Below are 26019 nucleotides of genomic sequence, written 5' to 3' on the forward strand. Positions count from 1 at the left end.
AAAATAAACATTAAATCAGATATGATATTGCTTGTTACAATTATAAAAGGGATTGGTTTCAGTTCAATTCAAAATCTAGAATATGATACCAATGAACTTATTTACAAAGCAGAAACAGACTCACAGACATAGAAAACGAACTTATGGTTACCAAAGGGGAAGGCAACGATAAATTAGGAGTTTGGGGTCATCTGATACAAACCACTATGCATAAAATAAATAAGCAGTGAGGATGTATTGTATAGCACAGGGAACTATATTCAGCATCTTGTAATAAAACATATAAAAATTTTAATTGCTTTTGATAGAGTCCAACTTCATATTAACTATTGACAGAGCAACCCAATGAGTAAAATAATTGTTCCATGAAGCATTATATTTATTGCATTCCCTACTTGTCTTGCAGAGGTTTATAATCATCTTTCTTAGTCATTTATCATAAGCACTTAGAAGAAGCCAGCATTTTTAACCACTTTTAATTCTTAACAACTGAACTGTAAATACGAAGTTGACAGGGCCAGGAGACATGTTCCTCCCACATGGTCCTATGACCACTACTCTAACAAGCAACTGCAAGGATTATATGTAACCTCATAATTTTTGCAGCATGAAAGGTGTTTGGGGCAAGTAGAGTGAAAATTGTAAAAAGCAGGTTCAAATTTGATTTTCTGTTTCCTTAACTTTCTGCTGTTCATCATGAGGTAGCTGTTGTGGGCACCTCCATGGCCCTGATCTGAATGAACCCAGGCCTGCCGCATGGACAGCAGTTCAGTGTCCACCCAGGCTCCTTGCCCTCAGAGCAGTATCTTTGGCAGAAGCAGATCAAACAAGAGAAAGACCTCTTCCAACAGGCAGTAAACATGGCAGAGCTATAGTTTCTTCAAGGCCCAAGGTCTTATTCAGGACTCAAGGAGTTTCTGTTCCCCTGAGACCTCCTGAGCTGGGGCTCTGGCAGCATCACCAAGGAGACCACTGGGCTTGTTAGGGAGGAACTCAGTGACTTCATTATCTTCTTGAGTCTTGCTTCCCAGTTTCGTGAGCAATTAAAAATGAAAACACAGACTATGTTCCTGTTGTTGTTTTTCTTCCTGCCTCCACTGGTTGAAAAGGTATAATTAAGTCTGAGTCTTGTTGTACACCAGACTCAGTTTATCAACATCAGTCTAAGTATTTTAATCAAAGAAAGTGTCCAGTAAATAGGAGAAAAAAACAACAGCAGTTTAAAGCCGCTTTGTATGATAGCAAATCTGCTCTGCCAGATTCTCTTTGACAAATAGACTCTTGATTTAATTTGAAAACCTGTGTTGGTTTATTAAATGCCAGATGTGTTGTTATTCCGGAACAAAGGGCTTGTTTTGTTCTTAGGGTGGATAATACTTGATTATTCAGATAAAAGGGGAAATAAAGGTTTTGTAGTTGGAGTTTGAAGGGTTTTATTTTGTTCAAAATAAATTCTGATAGGTTTTGTTGCCACAAAGGTAGATGTTCACTCTTTCAACTTTACGATGAAAATTATTCTTAAGACTACAAGTATGAAGAGTTTGTGATACCAGAACACATTGTCACTGGGATGATGTGAAATTGTTGAGCTGATGCTTCTGGAGGTAGACAGATGATGTACATACTGTGGGATCCCAAAATGGGGCTGGGATTTCAATGGGTATTAAAGTGGTGTCATCTCATCCTATGTTCAAGTCTCCATGAGCATTTCTAATGATTTTCTTCTTTTTTCAATCCATCTTTTGCTGATACTGGTCTTTGAGCTGCTGTGAAACTCAGTGAGCCTATAAGAGCAGAACCACCCCCGTTTGTTAAGAAAGACAAAGATACCTCCCTATGAAACACCAGTACCTCCCAGCCTGCTCACCCCTGATCCTCCCCAAGTGCAAGGCACCAAAATCTTTCATCCTCTCGTCTACACTCAGCCTTGCCTGGCTCCAACCCTTCCTCCACTGTGCAGCCAGAATGAGTTCCTGAAACTCAACTGTGACACTTAGACGCCTGCTTAAAATCCCACTGCCCTCAGGATTAAGTCCAAACGTCTTAACCCAGTTTACAAGCCTCATTACGATCTGACCCTCACCACACTTTCCAGCCCCACTTCCCACCATGCCTCTCCCAGACTCTATGCATCATCCAGTCTGAACTACTCTCAGAATCTCAGAGCCAACATGTGTGCCAGGCAGTGGCAATACAGAAGATGAACAGAACACATAAACATGCCTGCTTTCTATTAGGGGAATCAGAAAAATAAGTGAAATACATGGTATGTTAGAGTGTGATCATTTCTAATGATTAAAAAATAGAAGGATTTCCTGGGCACTCCAGTGGGTAAGACTCCAGGCCCCAGCAGGAGTGGATTCAGTCCCTGGTTGGGCTCAGTTCACATGCTGCATGGTCAAAAAAAAAATTTTTTTAATAAAAAAATTAAACGGGGAAGGAAGATCTAAAGTGTCGCCCTTGCTCCGGGTCTTCATACACATGTTCCTCCTGCCTGTTTTAATAAAATGCTCCCTCTCTATTGCCTGCATTCCCCGATTCCTCTCTAACTCACTCACCTTTTTGATCTCAACTTGGACACATCTTCCTCCTGAAAGCTGTCTCTTTCTTTAAACATCCATCTTCCATACCTCCTCCTATATGATTTCACAGTCCTCTCTTACTTCCTCTGTCATGATGTTTATCCCTGGAAATAGCCATTTCCTGATTCAATGTCCATATCCTCCGCAGTCTGAAAGTTTCTCGGCACCTACCTTTTCCACTGCTGTATGCTCAGCACTTGGCACAGTCCTCATGCTCAGTGAATATTTGTTGGGTGGTGGGAGGTTTGCTGAAAGAGTAAGCGGATGGTTACACAGACTGGACCCATGCAGCAAGAAAGGCAGAACCTGAGTAGCCTTGAGAAATCAGGAATACTGCCAGTAGTGAGTACACACAGGGACCCAGAGTGAAAATCTGACAGAGTCGGCAGCACACAGACCAGAAGGCATCTACCCATACTGTCTGTTTAGTAGTCACTTGTTACTACTTGTTACTACTGTGGGATTACCTCCTGTGGGATTACCTCCTGCATTCTTACTTCCCTACATCAAGTGTACTATGAAGACTGAGAAGCATTATGAAAAATTCTTTATGATGATACATTCATATTTGTTTATCTTGCAATTGACAAATGCTCCCTCTTATAGATGCTTCCTAGGTGGTGCTAGTGGTAAAGAATAGATAGTGCAGATAGAAGCGGGATTGATCCCCAGGTTGGGAAGATCTCCTGGAGGAGGGCATGGCAACCCACTCCAGCATCCTTGCCTGGAGGATCTCATGGACAGAGGAGCCTGGCAGGCTGCAATCCATAGGGTCACACAGAGCCAGACACAACTAAAGCAACTGAGCACCCACTCGCCCACTCTATGTTCTTCCTGGAGTCACTTGCCCGATCCTGGTCATCTGTGAGTAAACAGCGGGAGAGCCATTGCTATAGTAACTTTTAAATCTCTTTGGCTTTTACCAAAGTCTAAGGATTTCACAACAGAAAATTCCAAGTCTGGCTTTTATCAGACCAAAAAACTAACAGGACTCTGTCACTTTCACAGTTACTTAAACTTTTGCAGCTAGGGAACTTTGGGGTTTTGGAAGTTAATTACTCCGTATCCATTCAACAAATATTTACTTATTTAAATGGCACTGTGCCACATACTGGGGCACAAAGATGAATAAGATACGCTCCTCATTCTCAATGGCGATCATGTATGGCAGCAGCTTCAAACCAGGCTTGTGTGCCCCTGGGGACACACGAAGACTTTCCAAACGGTGCACAGGCATGAATAGTGCTCACAGAACTCATTTTCAGCTCCTTAAACTGGCCTGCCTGCAATATGGTCACAGGACAGTCCAGCCAGCTCTGCTTTCCACTCCTCTTTCATAATTAACCCTGTTTCCACTGTTCAAAACAAAGACATTTCTCTTATCCATTCTGCATATTGCATCTTGCTCCAGTTGTGCTGATTAGTATATTGCCCTCGTTTGAAAAAATACCAAAGAAACAACCAAAAATATTAAAGGAAATCTCCCATAACTGAGGGACTATAATGTTCCCAGCTATCTCATGAATAGAGGCATTGTCAAAATTTTTTATTCTCAAGCATAATTTTTCCACATTTGAGATATGTGTATTTTGATCAGTTAGTTACTATAATAATTGCATTGTAAACTCCAGCTGGAAAAACATTTACTACTTAGAAAATTTGTTAAATTAAAACTTCAGTTTATAAACTTATTTTTGTTGCAGAGATATATGATAGGGTGATAATTGAAGAATATCACATGGGAAAATATATTACATCAAAATAAAATTTTATGGGGAAATAGTATAATAATTAAGTTCTAGAGGGAAAAGAATTAATTTCTTATTTTTTACTTAAATAATAAATTATTCATGTGTTTTCTTAAATAGGTGATAAATGGGCACTAAATGCCATTGGTATTTAGATTCCCTTGCATACATTTGGGACTTCCCTGGTGGCTCAGATGATAAAGAATCTGCCTGCAATGCAGGAGACCGTGGTTTGATCCCTGGGTCAGGAAGATCCCCTAGAGAAGGAAATGGCAACCCACTCCAGTATTGTTGCCTGGGAAATCCCATGGACAGAGGAATCTGGCAAGCTATAGCCCATGAGGTTGCAAAGAATTGGATATAACTGACTGATATATTTAATACATAAAAGAATGATATAATGGTTTCATATTAAAATATCAATATCCACAAATAGGCAGGACATTACATATTTTGTCACCATAGAAATTTGTGATTTTAAATATCAATTTTAAAAAATATAGGGAGAGTATATTTTTCAAAACTCAAATTTTAAGTGTAAACGAACAAGAACATGTGAAAATTACTCATGTAGAAGCAAGACTGGGCTTCCCCAGTGGTTCAGGGGTAAAGGATCAACCTGCAATACAGGAGCCACAGGAGCAGCAGATTCAATCCCTGGGTGGGGAAGATCCCCTGGAGGAGGGCACAGCAACCCATTCCAGTATTCTTGCCTGGAGAATCCCATGGACAGAGTAGCCTGGTGGGCTACAGTCCATAGAGTTGCAAAGACTCGGACATGATAAAGCAACTTAGCACATAGACACACAGGAGCAAGGCCCATGAGCAAAGTTGTTATAAGGTGTTTTGGATATTCCAATAGAAGCTTGGGTTGGGAATGAGGAGCTAGAAGAGGGACCTGTCAGTTCTGTTTGGAGAACCAGGGAAGTCTTTCCTAGTAGATGGCAACAATTGATCTCAGAAATAAGAAGTCTGTGTGTGTGTGTGTGTATGTGTTTGGGTGTGTGTCTGTGTGTGTGGACATGTGCATACACACATGCATTTCTGACTTTACTGAGGTCATTTTGCTCACTCCTTTTTAGAATTATAAAGTCCTTTATTAAAATTCTTATGCAAATACCCAACATTATTCTATCAACTGTTTGGGGATGATGTGGGTGATAATAAAGTAATTTTAAATAATGAGGTATGTTAGTGACTTATTGAACAAGGGTAGATGTTTATTTCTATCCTTCATAAAAGAGGTTTGGAGGTTGACAGTCCAGGGCAGTCATGGTGGCATCACAAAGTTAAGAATGAGGGACCCAACATCCTTTTAGTCTTTAGTCTTCTATCACTAGGGTGTGACATTTGTCCTCATTGCCCAAGATAGCTGCTGGAGCTCTAGCCATTCTTGCCACATTCCAAACAGTGAGAAAAAAGAAAGGGATAAAGCAAAAGAAGCCTCTCCCAGTTGAAACTGTTCCCTTTAAAACAACTTACTTGAATATTCCATACAGTATTTCTGTTTACACTTAATGGGTCAGAATTTAGCCAAATGATCCCGCCTAATTGTAAGGAAGTTGGAAAATGTTGTCTTTATTCTAGACAGCCATGAGACTCCTCTTAACCTTCTCCACTTGCAGCTTTCCCATCTCAGGTAACGGCAACACCATCCTTCCAGTTGTTCAGGCCAGAAACACTGAGTCCTCCTAGCAGGTACAGAAATCAACCACTCTCCCCACTTCCACCTTCCTTGTTCAAGTCTCTATCAACTTTTGCCTGGATAACTGCTCTCTCCCTCCCACACACACCTCTTTCTATTCTTATCCCCTCCCAGACTCTATTCTCAACATAGCAACCAAAGTGATCTTATTTAAAGTCATATAATTTCATTCCTCCCAAACTGCTGCCCTGGATCCATGTTTCTCTCAGAGTGAAAATCAGAATCGTTATAATGGCCACAAGGCCGCATGTGATCTGGTCTCTCATTACCTCTCTAACTCCTAGGCCTGACATGTCCCCTTCCTCACGGCACATGGCCTTCGCGGCTGTGTGCTCCCTCTTTGGGGCCTTTCCTTTAATTGTTTTCTCCAGAACAGTTTCTTCTTCAGCATGGCTAGCTCTCTCCTGCCTTCAAGTCTTTGCTCTAATCTCATCTCTCACCACTTTCCCTTCCCTACCCCACCCCCAAGACTCAAATTCCCACTCTTCTGCTCTACTTTTCCCTCTTTCCATACATCTGCTATCTTCTGGATGCTACACTTTTTCCCAAGCATTTCTTATGTTTATTGTTTATTATCTATCTCTCCCCATCCCTGCTACCTCTAGTTCTTTGTCTCTTCTCTTCACTGGTATATTCTAAGCACATATTACAGTGCTAGGAACATAATGAGTTTTCAGTATACTTGTGCAATGAAATCAAGTAATTTGTTCAGCTATTTATTTAGCAAATTAATAGAAAGTACTTTCTTGGTGCAAGGCATAGAGTTGAGTGGATATGGCAAGAATGAGACAGGCTTCCTGCTGACATGTAGTTTGTAATCTAGTAAGAACAAGAAGTACATACACAGCTGTCACACACATCAGTGGGACTTAGTCTAGCTGGCCTCTGGACTTGAGGAATGCTGAGAGAGAGCTATAAGACTCAGAAGAGAGCCAGGTTCTTCTCTAGCTGGATGATTCCAGGTGGCTTTGTGGATCGAGTATTTGAGTTGAACTTTGGAAGACAGGTTTTAGTTTGATCAGGAAACACAGAGGAAAAGGAGTTTGAGGAAAACAAACCACCTTCAAAGGGATGAAAGTGGCAAGAGGAAAGGACATTTTCATATATTAATAATTTAATAATTTTGTCAATAATAAGTTATCATTTTATTACTATGGTATAATTTATTTGAACGATAAGACCTCTGTAGGAAAGGAGAGGTAATGGTATTCAATTATCTCAAACATATAGAAACAAAATGATAGTTGGGACAATTTTTAGAAAGCATTGAATGCCAAGCTAAGGAGTTAAGCCTAACTTATCCAATAGGAAACCATTGTAGGGTTTGGAGCAGGGCATGGGAGAAGGCACAGTCGCACTGTGCCAGCTCTCTCCTGCTAGAGCGAGCAGGAGAGAAGTTAGGTGAGCTCTTTGAAAGCAGCAGTATTGTCTTATTCATTCTTGGACCCCCAGTGCCCACCATAGCACCTGGCATATGAGTAGCTGCTCAAAAAACATTAGTCTATATTTCAACCAATGATTAAGGAGATGGTAGAAACTTTTGTCAAATAACTCACATTGTGGAAGTTGAGGGGAGGGTGGATAGAAGAAAGGAGAATTAAGGAAAATAAAGCACTAAAATAGGGTCACTTTGGTAAAAGCAAGGGATGGATATAAGTGGCACCATGATGGAAGAATCAACAGGACTCAGAGACTGTTCAGATGTGAGGGCTGAGAGTGGCTGAATGATTAATTCTCCCCCAGGACTATCTAAATCTACTCAACTTATAGCATATTCAATCTATACGATTTTTTGAAATGACACCAATTTGGGGGTATGTTGCAAGAATTCTAGTGTGGATTTACAAACTAACATCTAAGTAAAACAATCACCCATAGATCAAAAAGATCATTTTTCAGGAGAGGACCATGCCACATGGCATGTGAGATCTTAATTCCCTAACCATTGGAAGCACAGAGTCTCAGCCCCTGGACTGCCAGGGAAGTCCCCAACCATACTCTTTGAAAACAGCAACTGTAGATGACTGGGGGGAAAATTAAGTATAACAGCAGGCACTCCTCAGTTTATAAATGTCAAGCCTCTGAATACTTGGATGTAGCCAAGCAGAGGTAACTCTGGCAAGGCAGCAAGTGGGGGTATGCAGTTTAGGTCTTGAAGCCTGGCACAGCTGGGTTTAAGGTCTTTCTCAGCTACTGACTAATTGTGTAAGCTCTCAGAGAAACCTTTATTCAGTTCAGTTCAGTTCAGTCGCTCAGTCGTGTCCAACTCTTTGTGACCCCATGAACCGTAGGACGCCAGTCCTCCCTGTCCATCACCAACTCCTGGAGTCCATCCAAACCCATGTCCATTGAGTCAGTGATGCCATCCAACCATTTCATCCTCCGTCATCCCCTTCTCCTCCTGCCCTCAATCTTTCCCAGCATCAGGGTCTTTTCAAATGAGTCAGCTCTTTGCATCAGATGGCCAAAGTATTGGAGTTTCAGCTTCAACATCAGTCCTTCCAATGAACAACCAGGACTGATCTCCTTTAGGATGGACTGGTTGGATCTCCTTGCAGTCCAAGGGACTCTCAAGAGTCTTCTCCAACACCACAGTTCAAAAGCATCAATTCTTCAGCACTCAGCTTTCTTTATAATCCAGCTCTCACATCCATACATGACCACTGGAAAAACCATAGCCTTGACTAGACGGACCTTTGTTGACAAAGTAATGTCTCTGCTTTTTAATATGCTGTCTAGACTGGGTTTTATTATCTGTGGGTTAATGATTAAAACGGTAGACAGTTATGTGAGAATTCAGTGAGATCATGTAAAATGCCAGGCACACAGTAGGTGTGGTTCAAAAATGTTAATCCCCCCTCCCTATACAGCCCTTCTTGTCTTCTTCTCTGGAATCCACTAGAGGACCCTCACCTCCAACACAGTTCTGGCCAGAACATACTTTTATTTATAATGACAGCTCCCTGAAAGATTGTGTTTGTAATGCGTGCACTATTTTCTTTTATTCTGAGCCAGCTTCCAAGCCCCTTGCATTTCCTGCCATTTTCCTGGTGCTCATCTCCAAATATGGTTTCACCAATAGAGCTCCCAAGCATCTTTTTATTCTGTCTTCAGGAAGATTATTAATGAAGATGTTAAGTCAGGCTGGCATAAATAACAATGCCTGAGGCAATTCCCCAGATGCTTTTGTTCCACTCAACAAGGATATGGCGTCATTTTTCATTAAGTCTCGTTACAGCTTTCTGGGCCTCTTGAAAAACTCACGTGAGGGCACTCATGTCGCATCTTCTTGAATTAGTCTTGAAGGGAGCGCTCACAAGTGATGAATTAAATGTCACGTCAGGGATAGGACATCTTTTACATCACACTAACCTATCACTCTCTGCTCTCATAAATCTTTACAATCAAAACAAATTAGTCTAGCATGATATTTCTCATAAACATTGGCTTTTGTTGTGTCTGGCTCATGCCCAAAAGGGGATAATAGACCAGTTGATAAGTAACAAAATCTTGTCACAGGTTCGGAGCTGGTCAAGTGGTGAGTAAGGAATAATGACTCCTTGGCAAGGAGAGAAATGAATAGCAACAGAGCCACCTATACAAAGGGTCAAAATAAGACTTCACCTCATCAATTCAGTCTACAAAGTCCTGGAGAGAAATCATGGTCTGGATTTAGAACAAAGAATGGTTGCAGTTTTCTTGAACTTGTTTTTGCCTAATGGACCCTGGATTGTGTCACTCATGGGAGATTCTTTCTTCTCATTTACTGAAAAAGTTGAGCATTGCATGGATAATACAGATATAGTGGCAAGAAGGGTGGGGGTATGAAATGATGAAATGCTTTTCAGTCTCTGACCAGCCTCCTTTACTCTCCACTACTATTTTCCTTGCTCCTTTCCCTCATTTTTTTTAATTGTGGCAACATACACATAATATAAAATTTACCCTCTTGACCATTTTTTAGTGTACAGCAGTATTAAGTTCAGGGCTTCCCTGAGGCTCAGAGGGTAAAGACTCCGCCTGCAGTGCGGGAGACCTGGGTTTGATCCCTGGATCAGGAAGATCCCCTGGAGAAGGAAATGGCAACCCACTCCAGTGTTCTTGCCCAAGAAATCCCATGGACAGAGGAGCCTTGCAGGCTACAGTCCATGGGATTGCAGGGTCGGACACCACTGAGTGACCTCACTGTCACTTTCAGCATCAACTTCAGTAGTACGAGGACATTTGCATTGTGCAGTCATCACCACTACCACTCTCTAGAATTCTTTTCATGTTGCAAAACTGAAACTCTGCTCCCAGTAAATAATAATTCCCTAGTCCCTCAGGCCCCTGGAACTGCCATTCTTTCTGTCCCCATGCATTTGATGACTTGTATCTCATGTAAGCAGAGTCACACAATTGCCCCCTACTTTTTAAGATTTTTTTTTTTGATGTGGTTCATTTTTAAAATCTTTATTGAATGTGTTCCAATTATGCTTCTGTTTTATGTTTTGGTTTTTTAGTCACAAGGCATGTGGGGCCTTAGCTCCCCAACCAGAGATGGAATCTCCACCCCCCACTTTGGAAGGCAAAGTCTTAACCACTGGACCAACACAGAAGTCCCTTTACTCCCCCCCCACTTTTTTTAAATGAAGTATAATTGACGAGCAATATTGTATATCACAGGTATATAACATACTGATTCATAATTTAAGGTTATATTTCATCTATAGTTATTATAAAATATTGGCCCTATTCCCTGTGTTGTGCAAGCTATCTTTGTAACTTAGGGCTTCCCTGGTGGCTCAGAGGTTAAAGCTTCTGCCTGGAATGCGGGAGACCTGGGTGCAGTCCCTGAATTGGGAAGATCCCCTGGAGAGGGAATTGGCAACCCATTCCAGTACTCTTGCCTGGAGAATCCCATGGAGGGAGGAGCCTGGTGGGCTGCAGTCCATGGGGTCACAAAGAGTCGGACACGACTGAGCGACTTCACTTTCGCTTTCAGTTTATACATAATAGTTTTTACCTCTTAATCCCTTTCCCCTATGTTGCCCCCTCCCCTTTCCTCTTCTCACTGGTAGTTCAGTTCAGTTCAGACACTCAGTCGTGTCCGACTTTTTGCAACCCCATGGACTGCAGCAGGCCAGGCCTCTCTGTCCATCACCAACTCCTGGAGTTTACTCAAACTCATGTCCATTGAGTCAGTGATGCTATCCAAATGTCTCATCCTCTGTCAGCCCCTTCTCCTCCCACCTTCAATCTTTCCCAGCATCAGGGTCTTTTCCAGTGAGTCAGCTCTTCGCATCAGGTGCCCAAAGTATTGGAGTTTCAGCTTCAACATCAGTCCTTCCAATGAATATTCAGGGCTGATTTTCTTTAGGATGGATTGGTTGGATCTCTTTGCAGTCCAAGGGACTCTCAAGTCTTCTCCAACACCGCAGTTCAAAAGTATCAATTATTTGGTGCTCAGCTTTATCATCCAACTCTCACATCCATACATGACCACTGGAAAAACCATAACTTTGACGAGATGGACCTTTGTTGGCAAAGTAATGTCTCTGCTTTCTAATATGCTATCTAGGTTGGTCATAACTTTCTTTCCAAGGAACAAGTGTCCTTTAATTTCATGGCTGCAGTCACCAGCTGCAGTGATTTTGCAGCCCAAAAAAATAAAGTCTGACACTGTTTCCTCATCTTTTTGCCATGAAGTGATAGGACCAGATGCCATGATCTTAGTTTTCTGAATGTTATGTTTTCTGAATGTTAACTTTTAAGCCAACTTTTTCACTCTCCTCTTTCACTTTTATCAAGAGGCTTTTTAGTTCTTCACTTTCTGCCATAAGGGTGGTGTCATCTGCATATCTGAGGTGATTGATATTTCTCCTGGCAATCTTGATTCCAGCTTGTGCTTCCTCCAGTCCAGCATTTCTCATGATGTACTCTGCATATAAGTTAAATAAGCAGGGTGACAATATACAGCCTTGACGTACTCCTTTTCCTATTTGGAACCAGTCTGTTGTTCCATGTCCAGTTCTAACTGTTGCTTCCTGACCTGCATACACATTTCTCAAGAGGCAGGTCAGGTGGTCTGGTATTCCCATCTCTTTCAGAAGGTTCCACCACTTATTGTGATCTACTGAGCGCCGAAGAATTGATGCTTTTGAACTGTGGTGTTGGAGAAGACTCTTGAGAGCCCCTTGGACTGCAAGGAGATCCAACCAGTCCATTCTGAAGGAGATCAACCCTGGGATTTCTTTGGAGGGAATGATGCTGAAGCTGAAACTCCAGTACTTTGCCCACCTCATGCAAAGAGTTGACTCATTGGAAAAGACTTTAATGCTGTGAGGGATTGGGGGCAGGAGGAGAAGGGGACGGCCGAGGATGAGATGGCTGGATGGCATCACGGACTTGATGGACATGAGTCTGAGTGAACTCCGGGAGATGGTGATGGACAGGGAGGCCTGGCGTGCTGCAATTCATGGGGTCGCAAAGAGTCGGACACAGCTGAGCTACTGAACTGAACTGAACCCAGTCAAAGGCTTTGGTATAGTCAATAAAGCAGAAATAGATGTTTTTCTGGAACTCTCTTGCTTTTTCGATGATGTTGGCATCATGTTTTGATGTTTTTTCCAGCAGATGTTGGTGATTTCATCTCTGGTTCCTCTGCCTTTTTTAAAACCAGCTTGAACATCTGGAAGTTCTCGGTTCACATATTGCTGAAATCTGGCTTGAAGAATTTTGAGCATTACTTTACTAGCATGTGAGATGAGTGCAATTGTGTGGTAGTTTGAACATTCTTTGGCATTGCCTTTCTTTGGGATTGGAATGAAAACTGACCTTTTCCAGTCCTGTGGCCACTGCTTTTTCCAAATTTGCTGGCATATTGAGTGGAGCACTTTCACAGCATCATCTTTTAGGATTTGAAATAGCTCCACTGGAATTCCATCACTTCCACTAGCTTTGTTTGTAGTGATGCTTCCCAAGACCCATTTGACTTCACATTCCAGGATGTCTGGCTCTAGGTGAATGTGAGTGATCACACCATTGTGATTATCTGGGTTGTGAAGATCTTTTTTGTACAGTTCTTCTGTGTATTCTTGCCACCTCTTCTTAATATCTTCTGCTTCTGTTAAGTCCCTACCATTTCTGTCGTTTATGGAGCCCATCTTTGCATGAAATGTTCCCTTGGTATCTCTCATTTTCTTGAAGAGATCTTTAGTCTTTCCCATTCTATTGTTTTCCTCAATTTCTTAGCACTCATCACTGAGGAAGGCTTTTTTTTATCTCTCCTTACTATTCTTTGGAATTCTGCATTCAAATGGGTATATCTTTCCTTTTCTCCTTTGCTTTTCACTTCTCTTCTTTTCACAGCTATTTGTAAGGCCTCCTCAGACAGCCATTTTGCTTTTTTGCATTTCTTTTCCTTGGGGATGATCTTGATCCCTGCCTCCTGTACAATGTCACGAACCTCTGTCTGCAGTTCATCAGGCACTCTATCTATCAGATCTAGTCCCTTAAATCTATTTCTCACTTCCACTGTATAATCATAAGGGATTTGATTTAGGTCATACCTGAATGGTCTAGTGGTTTTCCCTACTTTCTTCAATTTAAGTCTGAATTTGGCAATAAGGAATTCGTGATCTGAGCCACAGTCAGCTCCTGGTCTTGTTTTTGCTGACTGTATAGAGCTTCTCCATTTTTGGCTGCAAAGAATATCATCAATCTGATTTTGGTGTTGACCATCTGTTGATGGTAACCATTAGGTTATTCCCCATGAGTCTGTTTATTTTCTTATTCATTAGTTTGTTGGGGTTTTTTTAGATTTCACGTATAAGTGATATTTTACAGTATCTGTCTTTGTCTCATTGGACTTAGGATGGTGGTGGTGATGGTGGTGGTTTTGTTGCTAAAACATGACCAACTCTTGTGACCCCATGGACTATAGTCCATCAGACTTCTCTGTCCAGGCAAGAATATTGGAGTGGGTTACCATTTCCTTTTCCAGGGGCTCTTCCAAACCCAGGGATCAAATCCCAAGTCTCCTGCATTGCGGGCAGATTTTTTACTTCCGAGCCACCACAGAAGTCCTTCACTTAGGATAGTTTAGTCACTAATTCGTGTCCAACTTTAGTGACACCATGGACTGTAGCCTGCCAGGCTCCTATGTCCATAGGATTCTCTAGGCAAGAGTACTGGAGTGGGTTGCCATTTAATGCCTTCCAAATCCACCCATCTTCTTGCAAATGGTACAGCATCATTCTTTTTTATGGCTGAGTAATATTCCATTATACCACGTCTTCTTAATCCATTTATCTGTTGATGAACATTTAGGTTGTTTCTTTCTGTATGTTGGCAACTTAACTTCACTTTTAATAAATGTTATCTTCCTATATATTTTTATGTTTAAAAATGTAAACTTGGAAGAAAGTGAAGAATGAATAGACTCTTAATCTTAGTCAAAAGGCCAAGAAGTGATGAATAAATAAACAAATAAGAAAATAAAGGAAAAAGATTTTCTGGAGACTAGAAGAGTTTTATTCTCTGTGAATGAAATCAGTGGTAAGGCCATACTGTTTGCTAATTTAGAATAGAACACAATAGGTTGTTATGAATAGTCATTATTTAAATAGTTAGCAAATGTTCAGACAAGCAGCATATTTAAGGTCAACAGAGAGACTGAACATAATAGAGGTTCTCACAAAGAAAGAAATATGAAGATAGTTGAAGAAGAAAACAACCTGTAGATTCAAACCCAGACTTAATGGGCTAAGTGCCATTATACTGGTCACAAAGATTATTGACAGTGGTTCTTAGACTTTAGTATCCACAATAATTAATCATCACAAATCTATTGACTGGGATTTAGGAGTCTGCATATGTCACCAGCTGCCCAGCGGGTTCTTCTCAGTTTTGATAATGGGCAGGGCACAGATCACAGCAGCGGCTGTGAGGCCAGCCTCTGTTTGGTTGAGTAGTATGATATTGGATTATATTATGCACATAGCCCTAGGGTATCCATTACTACCTATTTTTACTGCCTCTCTTTCTTTCTTCTACAATGAGTATTACCTGAAGGAGTTTTCAAAAATAGGGGCAGAGGCAGGACTGCGGCTGCTAGAAATCGACCCTCATTCAGCCCTCCACTGGAGGGGCAGCAGGGTCTTGCCACTCCCCCCATGATTATTATAGCCTTGAGAATAGACCTGCAGTTGTTTTGTGTTTCATTTCTGCTCTGCCTCTGTGTCCTCAGGTATGAACTGGCCGGAGGGAAAATATTGGCCTCCACAAAGCTGTGTTCAGCAAGAGAGATCAGTATCTGGCTTCTCCCCCGTTTATAGTTTTAATTTTCTTTCTTTCTAGAATATGTCTGTGCTGGAGAATCACCACTGGCGATCTACAATCGGCATGCTTCGAGAATCAAGGCTTCTGGCTCACTTGCCAAAGGAAATGACGTAAGTGACCTAGAGATGAAACATACCGATGTCCACACATTAGAGATAAGCCGTGTGCTCTCAGGCTTGAGACCCCCGGGGTGAATGGCAGGGAGCCAGCCAGCAGTGCTTCCGGCCCACACTCCCTTAGTCGCCTCTCGGAGGAGATGTGGTATCAGTTACAGCAACCCAGAAACCAGAGTCCCTCTGTGAGCTCTGAAAGGACCTGGAGAGTGTAGGACCTGATGTCAGGAAAAGAGATAATAAACAGTTCTCAGCTTTCACACTCTTTGGCCTCAGTGCTGTGCTTTGCCAAACTCCTGTCTTTTATGTTAGCAAAATTGTCCTCCAGTGTAGATCCAAATAATAAATATTTATCAAGAAGGAACACAGGAGTTCCCAAGCGAGACTGAAGCCTTGTTCAATAAAGGGTGTTTTGTCATTGCCAATCTTAGTAAAAAGAGAAGTCAGAAATTCTGTTCTAAACATCTTTTGTTAAGTGACTGAACGGGCCCCAGCCATTTCTTTTCCACCAGGAATTTACCTATGTTTCTTGCATTTAAAACAGAAGTGGAAATACTAGTTTCCTGGTCCACTATTTATTAGACTGGATGTTTAGGCTGAGGTCTACTAAATCCAAGACCACGGCCTCATTTCCATCTGGCTTCAGTTTAGCTGCTGCACCATGCTGCTGCTGCTGCTAAGTTGCTTCAGTCGTGTCCGACTCTGTGAGACCCCATAGACGGCAGCCCACCAGGCTCCCCCATCCCTGGGATTCTCTAGGCAAGAATACTGGAGTGGGTTGCCATTTCCTTCTCCAATGCTTGAAAGTGAAAAGTCAAAGTGAAGTCGCTCGGTCGTGTCCGACTCTTCGCGACCCCATAGACTGCAGCTGCACCATATTGGCCTTAATTTAGCCTCTGCACTGTCTTCCAAGGCCACCACCAATTCCTATCTGTTTCATTAATGCACAGAACCCAAAGTAGCTAGGTGGGAACAAGTAAATAGATTCCCGTACCATCTTCCAGAGGGGCACCAAGGTCAAGGGCCCCGTGGTGTCTCCTGGTCAAGTAGCAGGATGCTCTGGGCACACTGGTTTACCCCTGGCCCTCTGCTCCTATTTATGCTGTTTCCTAGCACCCAGAGGAATGTGAAATTCGTGGAAAGAACTTCAATTCTGATAACACTTTACCCACTGGAACCAAATAAAATCAATCCTCATACAGGGAATAAAAATTCATGCCTTTTATGAAAACAATATATTGCAAAGATCGGAAAAGTTAAGTACAAAAATAACTAAAGTCTAGAGTAACAAATTAAGTTTGGAGGAGAAATGAGGAGGTGAAGGACAAGAAAGCCAAAGAAAGAGAAAAGGAGAAGGGAAGGAAAGAGAAAGAGACAGGAAAGAACAAAATGATTTGTTCTTTTGTCAAACCAGATTTGTCCCAGTAATGCCCTAGTAGGTAAAGACTAAAACAAATTTCACAAAGAAAGAAATGGAAATGACCAATGAACATATGAATATATGTCCAACCTCATTAGTAATCAAGGCAATTCATATTAAAATGACAATGAGTTGCATGATATTGGCAAATTGGCAAAGAAAAAAAGAAATGTAAAGGATAAGACTGTAAAGCAATGAGAAGCTCATCTATTGCTGCTTGGAATGTAAATTTATACAACTGTTTTTAAAATAATCAGCAATATCTAAGAAATTGAAGATGAACATACTCTGTGATCCAATAATTTTATTCCTGGACATAGTCCCTAGAGAAACTTTACAAATGTATAATTGGAGGTACGTAATGGTATTTATTGTGTCATTTTCTTCATAGTAGTCAAAAACTAGAAACTACTCAAGTGATCATCAAAAGTAGAACAGATAAATACATTGAAGTACAGTCCTACACTGGCATATAATCTAATCATGAAAATGGATGAACAACAGCTCACACATCAACTTAACTGACCTTCAAAAATATATTAAGCTAAAAAAAGCAAGTCACAAACTGATACTTACCACATAACTTAAAGTGAACAAGCAGTTAAAGTTAAACCATAATATTTAGGCATGCATGCATAGATGGTAAAATTATCAATAGCAAGGAAATTATTAAAACAAAGGTCAAGATAGTAGTTGCTTCAGGGGTTGAGGGGAAGTGGGTTTGGATGAGAGACACAATGAGGACTTTCTGGAGTACTGGCAGGCAACGATCTTGACCTAGGCATTGATTGTAAGATGTTTATTTTGTAATTTATCCCTTAAACTGTTTGTGTATGTTCTGTGCACTCTATCTAAACATACTTCACTTTTAAAGGTGAATTTTAAAAATAGATACGGATTTTCCTCCCATTGGTTACTTTCCATATATGAGGAAAGCCCTAATTTGGTTTACTTTTCCAAAACGTCCCATTGTCTGTATACCATTTGTTGACCAATATATTGCTTGAACACTGCTTTTTAATGGTACCTTAATCTACTGTGACTCTTTTGTAAGTTCCAGTATCTCTTCCCAGCCTATCCATTTTGCTCCCTTGAGGGATCTTTCCACTCCATAAGAACGGTCACTATTACTGGCTTCATGACTATTATTATACCCCTTCTCTCCCCATGCAAGTCTTAAGGTTTGAGTTGGTGTGAGCACTATTCAAAAGCACAATCCAAATGCCAGTGATTCTGTGAGTCTTTGTGACCTCCTTCAAGCACACATTTCTAGTTGGCTTCCAATCTTGCCACCTATAGGAGCTGTGGGAACGGATAAACTGCCACAACTTTGTTCACCCAAGGTTTCAATCACTCTGTTCAGTCCTTGGCATACCTCCCACCCCAGGACAGAATGATGGTGGGTGAGAGAATCACACTTAGGCTGCAAGGGACCAGGACTCTGTGTAATAAACAGTATCAGAGGCAGAAATAAGGAAACAAGCCACCTGATGATGAAAGAATCAACCACTCTGCTCAAAGGGATTTGCTTTGTGTGTGTGTGTTTTCTCTTTCATTCTTGTGGATGCAGACAGGATATTGAACAGCAGCTGGGCTCCTTGATCTTGGCAACAGACATCAACAGACAGAATGAATTTTTGACCAGATTGAAAGCTCACCTCCACAATAAAGACCTAAGACTGGAGGATGTACACGACAGGCACTTTATGCTTCAGGTAAACCACAACAACAACAATAAGACATCATTATCCTTGCTATAAAACACTAAGGATACAATCAATCATTTTAGCACATCTGAGAAGGAGTATCCCCCATGGTATAAGCTAGAGCAGTGACCTAGTTTATTAAAAACCTTGAGACACATGAAATTTTTAAGTGGTTTCCAAGCAAGTAAAAAAAAATCTGGGTTTCATGTCAGTAGGTTGATAATATCTCATTTTTCCTTGTTTGGTATCTGCTTCACCACAAAGTAGCCCCCCTTGGTAGTTGCATGCAGTAAGAATTTACCACATTTTGTGGCTTGATGTAATGTTGATCACTATCATACTTTTGCAATGTCTAAAACTATTCCTTTAATACAAAAGTATATTATGTTAACTATAGTACTAACAAAAATTGAGAAATGAGTATCTTTCCTTTACCTCAAGCCTATTAAATCTTGCTTCTTTTTACAACCTAAACTCATTTATTCATCTGAAGCTCAAAAATATTTACCTAGTCTTACCATTATCAGGTACCAATAAATAAATGATTTTGTTTAATTGAATGAACGGAATCATATCGAGCGCAGCACTTTCTGCTTCCTTCCATGGCAAGAAGCCATTTGTGAAGTGCATCTTGGAAGCAAAAGTCTGACCTGGTATCCAAACCAGAGCCTTTTGCTTGATCTTCCATTTTCTCTCATCTTCCTTCTTTCCTTTTGGCACAAAGGACTGACTGATTGGATCCTGGATGCATCTAGATAGACCAGCTTTAACCAGGGAAATGGCAAGTGGGAGACTAAACTATACAGTCTTTTCCCTTCCATGCCTTCAGGCTGCCTTCTGAAGTTATCCAACTGCTCTATCCTTTTCAAGAAATTCCCCCCCCCAGCTGTAAAACTGAATCTCCCTCCTTCTTTCTTCCCAAAGTAGACTTCTAGCCCCTGGGTACCACTGACATCTGATTTTAGAGATTCAAGTCTTTTGAGTAGCTGAAAGATTTGGCCTGGACACTTGCATTCCAAAAGGAAAGCTCACTAACACCCATTAATCCCTGAAGGGCAGAAAATGGAGGGGGCTTCTGCCCCTGACCTCCTCTAACAAGTACTGGTGCCCCCATTAACCTGGAAATAAAGAGCCAACCATGTTTGCAGCTTAATATGACCCAGGCTCTCCCAGCCCCCAAAACTGCTAGCAGTTCTATGATCCCAAAGTACTAGGTCAAAACCAGCAGATCTTGCTGATGGAGGGTACACCATCAGAAGCCCATCTAGGCGGTGGTTTCTCAGCAGTTGTTTGTTAAGAGGGAGAACCTGCTTCTTTGGAAATTCAAGGGACCCCTCCGAGGGTCAGCATCCCTGACAAAAGCTGGCATCCCAGATGCAGAACTGTATGAGGCAAGCCAAGAAGGCCCAGACTCATCTCTGGCAAGCAAACTCTCCTGGGCTTGATATGGCTTAGCTCCCTGGCTGGCAGTCTGAGCTTGCTGACACATACAGATACAGCCATATAAATGCAAACACACATAGTATAAGTGATGTATGGAGTTGGCCAATGTGGTCACTGTGAGGTGAGGTCCCAGTGATCTCACTCGAGCCTGGTTGGGGGCCCTGTGGCCTCCCTGCCCAGGAGGGGTGGAGCAACAGAAGGAGCCAGGCCACGGCTTTCCTTGGCCTGCCCACTCCAGGTCCCCTCCAGGAAGCCCCATGTCCTTGGACGGTGACTCTTCTCTCCTTCTCACTGCTATAAAGTGGGAGTTCTGAATGAAGGTTTTGTGCAGTGGTGAATAAGTGCTGTTTCCTGAAGAGGCACATCAGAGAGGCCTCTGTAAATATGGGCTTGGTACCGTGAGGTCGAAGGGCAGGTCCGACCGCGCTTGGGCTTGGGGTACATTTGCTGCTCAAGGATCGTCCTTTGACTGTCTCTCTCTGCCCTGTCATTTCTCAGATTGCCTTGAAGTGTGCTGACATTTGCAATCCTTGTAGAATCTGGGAGATGAGCAAACAATGGAGTGAAAGGGTCTGCGAAGAATTCTACAGGCAAGGTTAGTAGGGATCCAATTGCTGAGTGTTCATCACCCCCCTCTCCTTTTGGGCGTTTATCCTAATAAAATAGGAAATGGATCGTCTATCATCACATTTGTTATTTCATCAACTCTTATTATCCCCACTTTTCTCTTTAAACCTTTTGCACACCATCTGGCCCTTTTTGGAAATAATTTAAAAATAAATAAGTTGACTTACTATGGAAACAGGTAGTAATGAGGTACAGTAACATGAGCAATAGAGGGATATAGATAATTTTCATGGTTTTTCTCTGCGGGTATGAGGACAGTTTGACTTTTACTCTGACCTTCATGTTAATGAGCTGAGCATGGCTTAAAAGCTAAATGCCATTTGGGGTCAATGTTTTCCACTCTGACAGAAGGACTTGGACTTTTTTTGTATTTCTCTCCCTTGTTTTCTTAAAGTGAATAAGGACATAGAGCATATTTAGTCAGAGTTCATCCTCTCGTGTATATATATTGTGAAAAGACAAATGGTCCCAAGTTAGGGTATAATTTTTAAGAGGTTAACCTCATTCAGAAGTAAGGCAATGAATTAGCAGCAGAATCTGGACGTTGGGTGGGATCTTGGCCTTTAAATACAGCTTGTTTCTTCAGGCCTGGTTTCAGTGCTCAGGATGTTTTTTCAGGCACAACAGTGCCCTGATGTTAGTGACAGGCTCAGGTCTGAGAGGCTGAGAACAAATAAAGCCTGAAGTGTCCCACATACCAGCTCTGTGGGGAGGTCAAGTAGCAACAGTGAGCCTTTTGGAGACGCCTCAGTAGAAAGATGAGTCAAAGACATTGAGATGGTCCCAAAGACAGAAGACAAAACAGAGCAGATTGGTTTCACATGGGGCCAGAAGGCTCTGCTCCCCGTCTCTTTCCCTTGGGTAAAAGCACTCGTGTAGCGTCCATTCTGTCCAATTTCACTTCAAATGAATGTGAGTGGTTAGTAATCAAAAAAGGTCACTTCTAGTTGCCCATGTTACAAGATCACCACTGAGGGAAAAACAAAAGGAAATATGATGAACTTAGAGAAGGGAGGTTAGATTAGATAAGATAAATACTTTACTATAAAATATAGAAAATATTGAAATAGCCCAATGAGAGAAGGGCTAGGATCTTCATCCTTGGATATCAAACAATGGGACAGAGAAAAGATGCCACCTTGTTGCTCTTGGTTTTGACTCAATCATGTGTTCTTGTTGACACTGATTGGAGTTTAACCCTTTCATTTACTTATCTTACACTCTCTGGATTATGAGCTGCTTGGGGCAGGGATCATGTCTCTTGGGCAGATGGCAAGGCATACAGAGCTGGCGAATCAAAGTTGTTTTAGCTAAGTGGAGTAAATGGAATCAACCAATAAAGGTAATCTGTAAGATGCCTTTGCAAAAATTTGTCCTCATAATAATACACATGTGCAGCATTATAGGGGTTCCCTGGTGGCTCAGTAGTAAAGAACCAGCCTGCCAAGGCAGGGGACATAGGTTCCATCCCTGGGTCGGGAAGATTCCCTGGAGAAAGAAATGGCAACCCACTCCAGTATTCTTGCCTGGAAAATTCCAAGGACACAGGAGCCTGGCAGGCTACAGTCCATGGGCTTGCAAAGAGTTGGACACAACTTAGTGACTAAACAACAAGTAGCATTATAAGATAGAACAACCTAGAATATTTGTGACTCTGATCTCTAAGGGCAAGCTTTCATATACTTTGCTCCATATCATGTCTCCTGGCAGAGACAAGAAAGTACAGATGGTGTGTCGGGTCCTTTTTAATTAATAGCCATATCATCTAGCAGAAGTTCGGCTTATTTAAGAGAAGACTAGACTCTCTGGTTATCCAAACTGCTTGTCCTCCATACTGAATTGTTTTTTAGAAATTCTATAAACCACTATTTGTATCATTTTGATTAATCTTCTTCCAGCTTTTCATTTAGGATTTGGGTTTCCACAGACTGCTAACAATTCCTGCAAAAATATCTTTGATGATTTGTGATGTTGAGCAAAGGAAAAGCCCAAAAACCAAGGATGAGGACAGAGAGAGAAAGAAAGGTGATTCCATGAATTAGGGAGACAGTATTAACTTCTCAGAACAGATATTAGAACTCAAACATCATTCATCCTCTTCCTCTCAATGACTCAAAAAGAGTAGAATTTCTGTCCTATGGTAACAACATATTGGTATCTTCTCAGTCAACCAAGATACCCAGAAGTTTTCATTGAACATCTGTTTCCAGCCTTGTCTAATCCTCAGCAAAGCTGTGATTTTCCTATGTGCAAAGCTCCATTGGGGGTGTCCTGAAGGAGACAAAGAATTAAAGTTAATGTCTCACAAGCTCAAAATACTAATTAGTAAAGTTCCTGGAGGAGAGAAACTGCAATTTTCCTCACTGTATTTTCTACATTGATTAACAAAGTGTCTGAAATATACAGTGCTTTATAAATCCGTTGAAATAGTTAAAAGAATAAATGATCCAACTGGAAGAAAATCCTCTCATGGTGGAGGTCACAGGAGAAAATCTAGTGCTAAGGATGGTAGAATCTGAGCTGGGCATTAAAGGATGTGTAGTGACCGCACTGTCCAGTGGGACAGACGCAAGGCACACGTGGCCATTAAATTTAAATTAATTTGATTAAATGTAAAATTTAGTTCCTCAGTTTTATTAGTCTTATTTCAAGGGGCTACTATAGTGGGCAGCAGAGAGAATATAACCATCATTGCAGAAAGTCCCACTGAGCTGGATAGAGAGGAGTGGAAATGGGAAGAGGCGTGGGGAAGGGACCATCCCCGTGCCTTATAGACCAGTTTGGTTCCAGAGAAGGTAAGAATAAGAGGATCTGTTGAGCCCCTGTTGAGGCTGAAGTGGAGACAATGACAATGGGAGTCATCTTAGAAAGTGCAATTAGGGCAACCTATGTAGTTGAAGCAGAAGAAATACTAAAGAAACTAGCTAAGAAGCAGAAAATAAGAATGAGTTTTTAAGAAACCAGACGAAGATGTGAGATACGTATATGTATGTGTGTGTGCGTGTTCAATTGCTTCAGTCGTATCCAACTCTTTGCCACTCTATGGACTGTAGCCCACCAGGTTCCTCTGTCCGTGGGATTCTCCAGGCAAGAATACTAGAGTGGATCAATATGCCCTCCTCCAGGGGATCTTCCTGACCCAGGGATCAAACCCGAGTCTCCTTCATTGCAGACAGATTCTTTACCACTGAGCTACCAGGGAAGCCCATATATATATATATACACACACATATATACATATATGTATATATATACACATATACACACACACACACACATATATATATATAATGGAATACTTGAGTTGTTGTTGTTGTTTAGTCCCTAAGTCGTGTCTGACTCTTTGCAACTCAATGGGCTGTAGCCTGCCAGGAATTTCCCAGGCAAGAATACTGGAGTGGGTTGCCCCTTCCTTCTCCAGAGGATCTTCCTGACCCAGGGATCAAACCCACATCTCCTGCCTTGGCAGGTGGATTCTTTCTCTCTGAACCACCAGAGAAGTCCACAGTGGAATACCACTCAGTCATAAAAAAGAATGAAGTTTTTGCATTTGTGAAAACATGGATAAACCTGGAGGGTGCCATGCTTAGTGAAATAAGTCAAACAGGAAGAGATAAATACTGTATGTTTTCATTTATATATAAAATCTAAAAAATAAAACAAGTGAATGAAAATAAAAAAGAGAACAGAAACAGTTTCACAGAGACAGAGAACTAGAGGCTACCAGCTGGGAGAGGGAAGAGGAAGGGGCAAGACAGTAGTAGGGGATCAGGAGGTTAAAAACTACTAAGTATGAAGTAAATAAGATACAACGATGTAATGTACAACATAGGAAATAGCCAATACTTTATAATAACTTTAAATGGGATATAATCTATAAAATTATTGAATCACTATGTTGTACACCTGTAACTCATTTAATATTGTAAATCAACTATTCTTCGATTTGAAAAAAGAAAGAAGCCAGACTAGAATGAAACCAGGGAAAAGAGATATTTCAACAGAGAAATAAACGAGATTTGCTGCCTCAATACAGAGGGTAGAAGGAAGAGAAACTTCCCTCCAAGTGCCATGCTTGACTGAAAAATCCCTATTAATGGAGCTCAGGAGGGAAGGAGTGAAATCAACTTGAGGAGAATTCATTTTGATATTAAATGGTGTCATACCTGTCCTCTCAAGGCCATTATCACCTGGCTTCCCTAAACCCCTCAGATTAAGCCAGAGTGATTTCCTCACATCGGTTTTGAGAATCGCCATGGCGCTGGAGACCATGGGAGCCGTTGGCTACAGTCGGAGAAAATGACGGAAATGTGGCATCTCAAAAGACTGTAGCTCCGTGGCTAAGTGAGACCTTCTGAAGCCAGACTTCCAGCATTAGAATTTAGGCTCCCCTCCTCACTGGCAGAAGGACTTAAGTCAACAGACTTCTCTATGCCTCATCTCAATTGCCACATCTTGTAAAAGGGGGGTTATATTGAGCTTGTTACGAGGATTACATTAATTAAATAGGTGAAATGTTTAGAACTGTGCCTGACACACAGTAAACATGGTATAAATATATGTGTCTTTCTCCTCTAGTTTAGAGGGGTGCATTCACAGCTGTGAATTCAGCTGGTGGTTCTGAGAATCAGCTTCTCTACTGATTAACCAGATTGTTTTTCCCAATGAGAGAATTACCCACAATTTTTCACCTTCAGGAAGAATCGATAAAGTATTTTGATAAAGCTTTGCATGATGTATTTCTCCTTTGGTTTTCTAGCTGACAGAGGCATTAAAAAGAAAGATCATCCTTACATATATGTGTATGACTGAGCCCCTTCACTGTTCATCTGAAACTATCACAACATTGCTAATCGGCTCTATCCCAGTAAAAAATATAAAGTTTTCTTTAAAAAAAGATCATCCTGACCTTTATACTTCATTTAACTTTTAGTTATACTAAGTAAAATTCTAAGGAGTCAGAATGAAAGAATCAGACCCGTATTTTGATTAATTTTGTAGCTCTAGAGATACTCTCATATGAGATCTTTCTATTAATAGTTCCTCTTCCTTGTTTCCTGCCTACTTATTATTCCTGGTTGTTCAGGTGAAACCAGATAAGGGTCAGGCAGAGTGAAAGGAGGGAAAAACATAAAACCTGTTTTCTTAATCTGTAACTTCAAACCAGAATTTCCATCTCATATTAGGAAATTGGCCATTCATTTTCCTGTTTTTATAAAGTTTTATTCAAAAGTTTATTCTAATCCCAGAGTGTACCTATTAACAATGAGCCTATTGTAAATGATCGTTGATACTGATATTTTTTTTTTTCTAAATTGCCTTTAATTACCATCATAGTCATAGTGGTTAATATA

General features: G+C 41.2%; 1 protein-coding gene across 3 annotated transcripts in view; it reads left to right on the forward strand.

Annotated features, from left to right (window-relative positions):
- PDE7B (phosphodiesterase 7B) overlaps positions 1-26019 on the forward strand; it is a 360318-nt gene that overhangs the window by 325114 nt on the left and 9185 nt on the right. For all 3 annotated transcript variants that reach the window (XM_005684794.3, XM_005684795.2, XM_005684793.3), the window contains 3 exons: positions 15375-15466; positions 18460-18604; positions 20537-20633. In XM_005684794.3, the coding sequence (XP_005684851.1) occupies positions 15375-15466; positions 18460-18604; positions 20537-20633 (334 nt within the window). The remainder of the gene's footprint in view (positions 1-15374; positions 15467-18459; positions 18605-20536; positions 20634-26019) is intronic.

Source organism: Capra hircus, chromosome 9 (assembly GCF_001704415.2).
Source record: "Capra hircus breed San Clemente chromosome 9, ASM170441v1, whole genome shotgun sequence".
Taxonomy (NCBI): Eukaryota; Metazoa; Chordata; class Mammalia; order Artiodactyla; family Bovidae; genus Capra; species Capra hircus.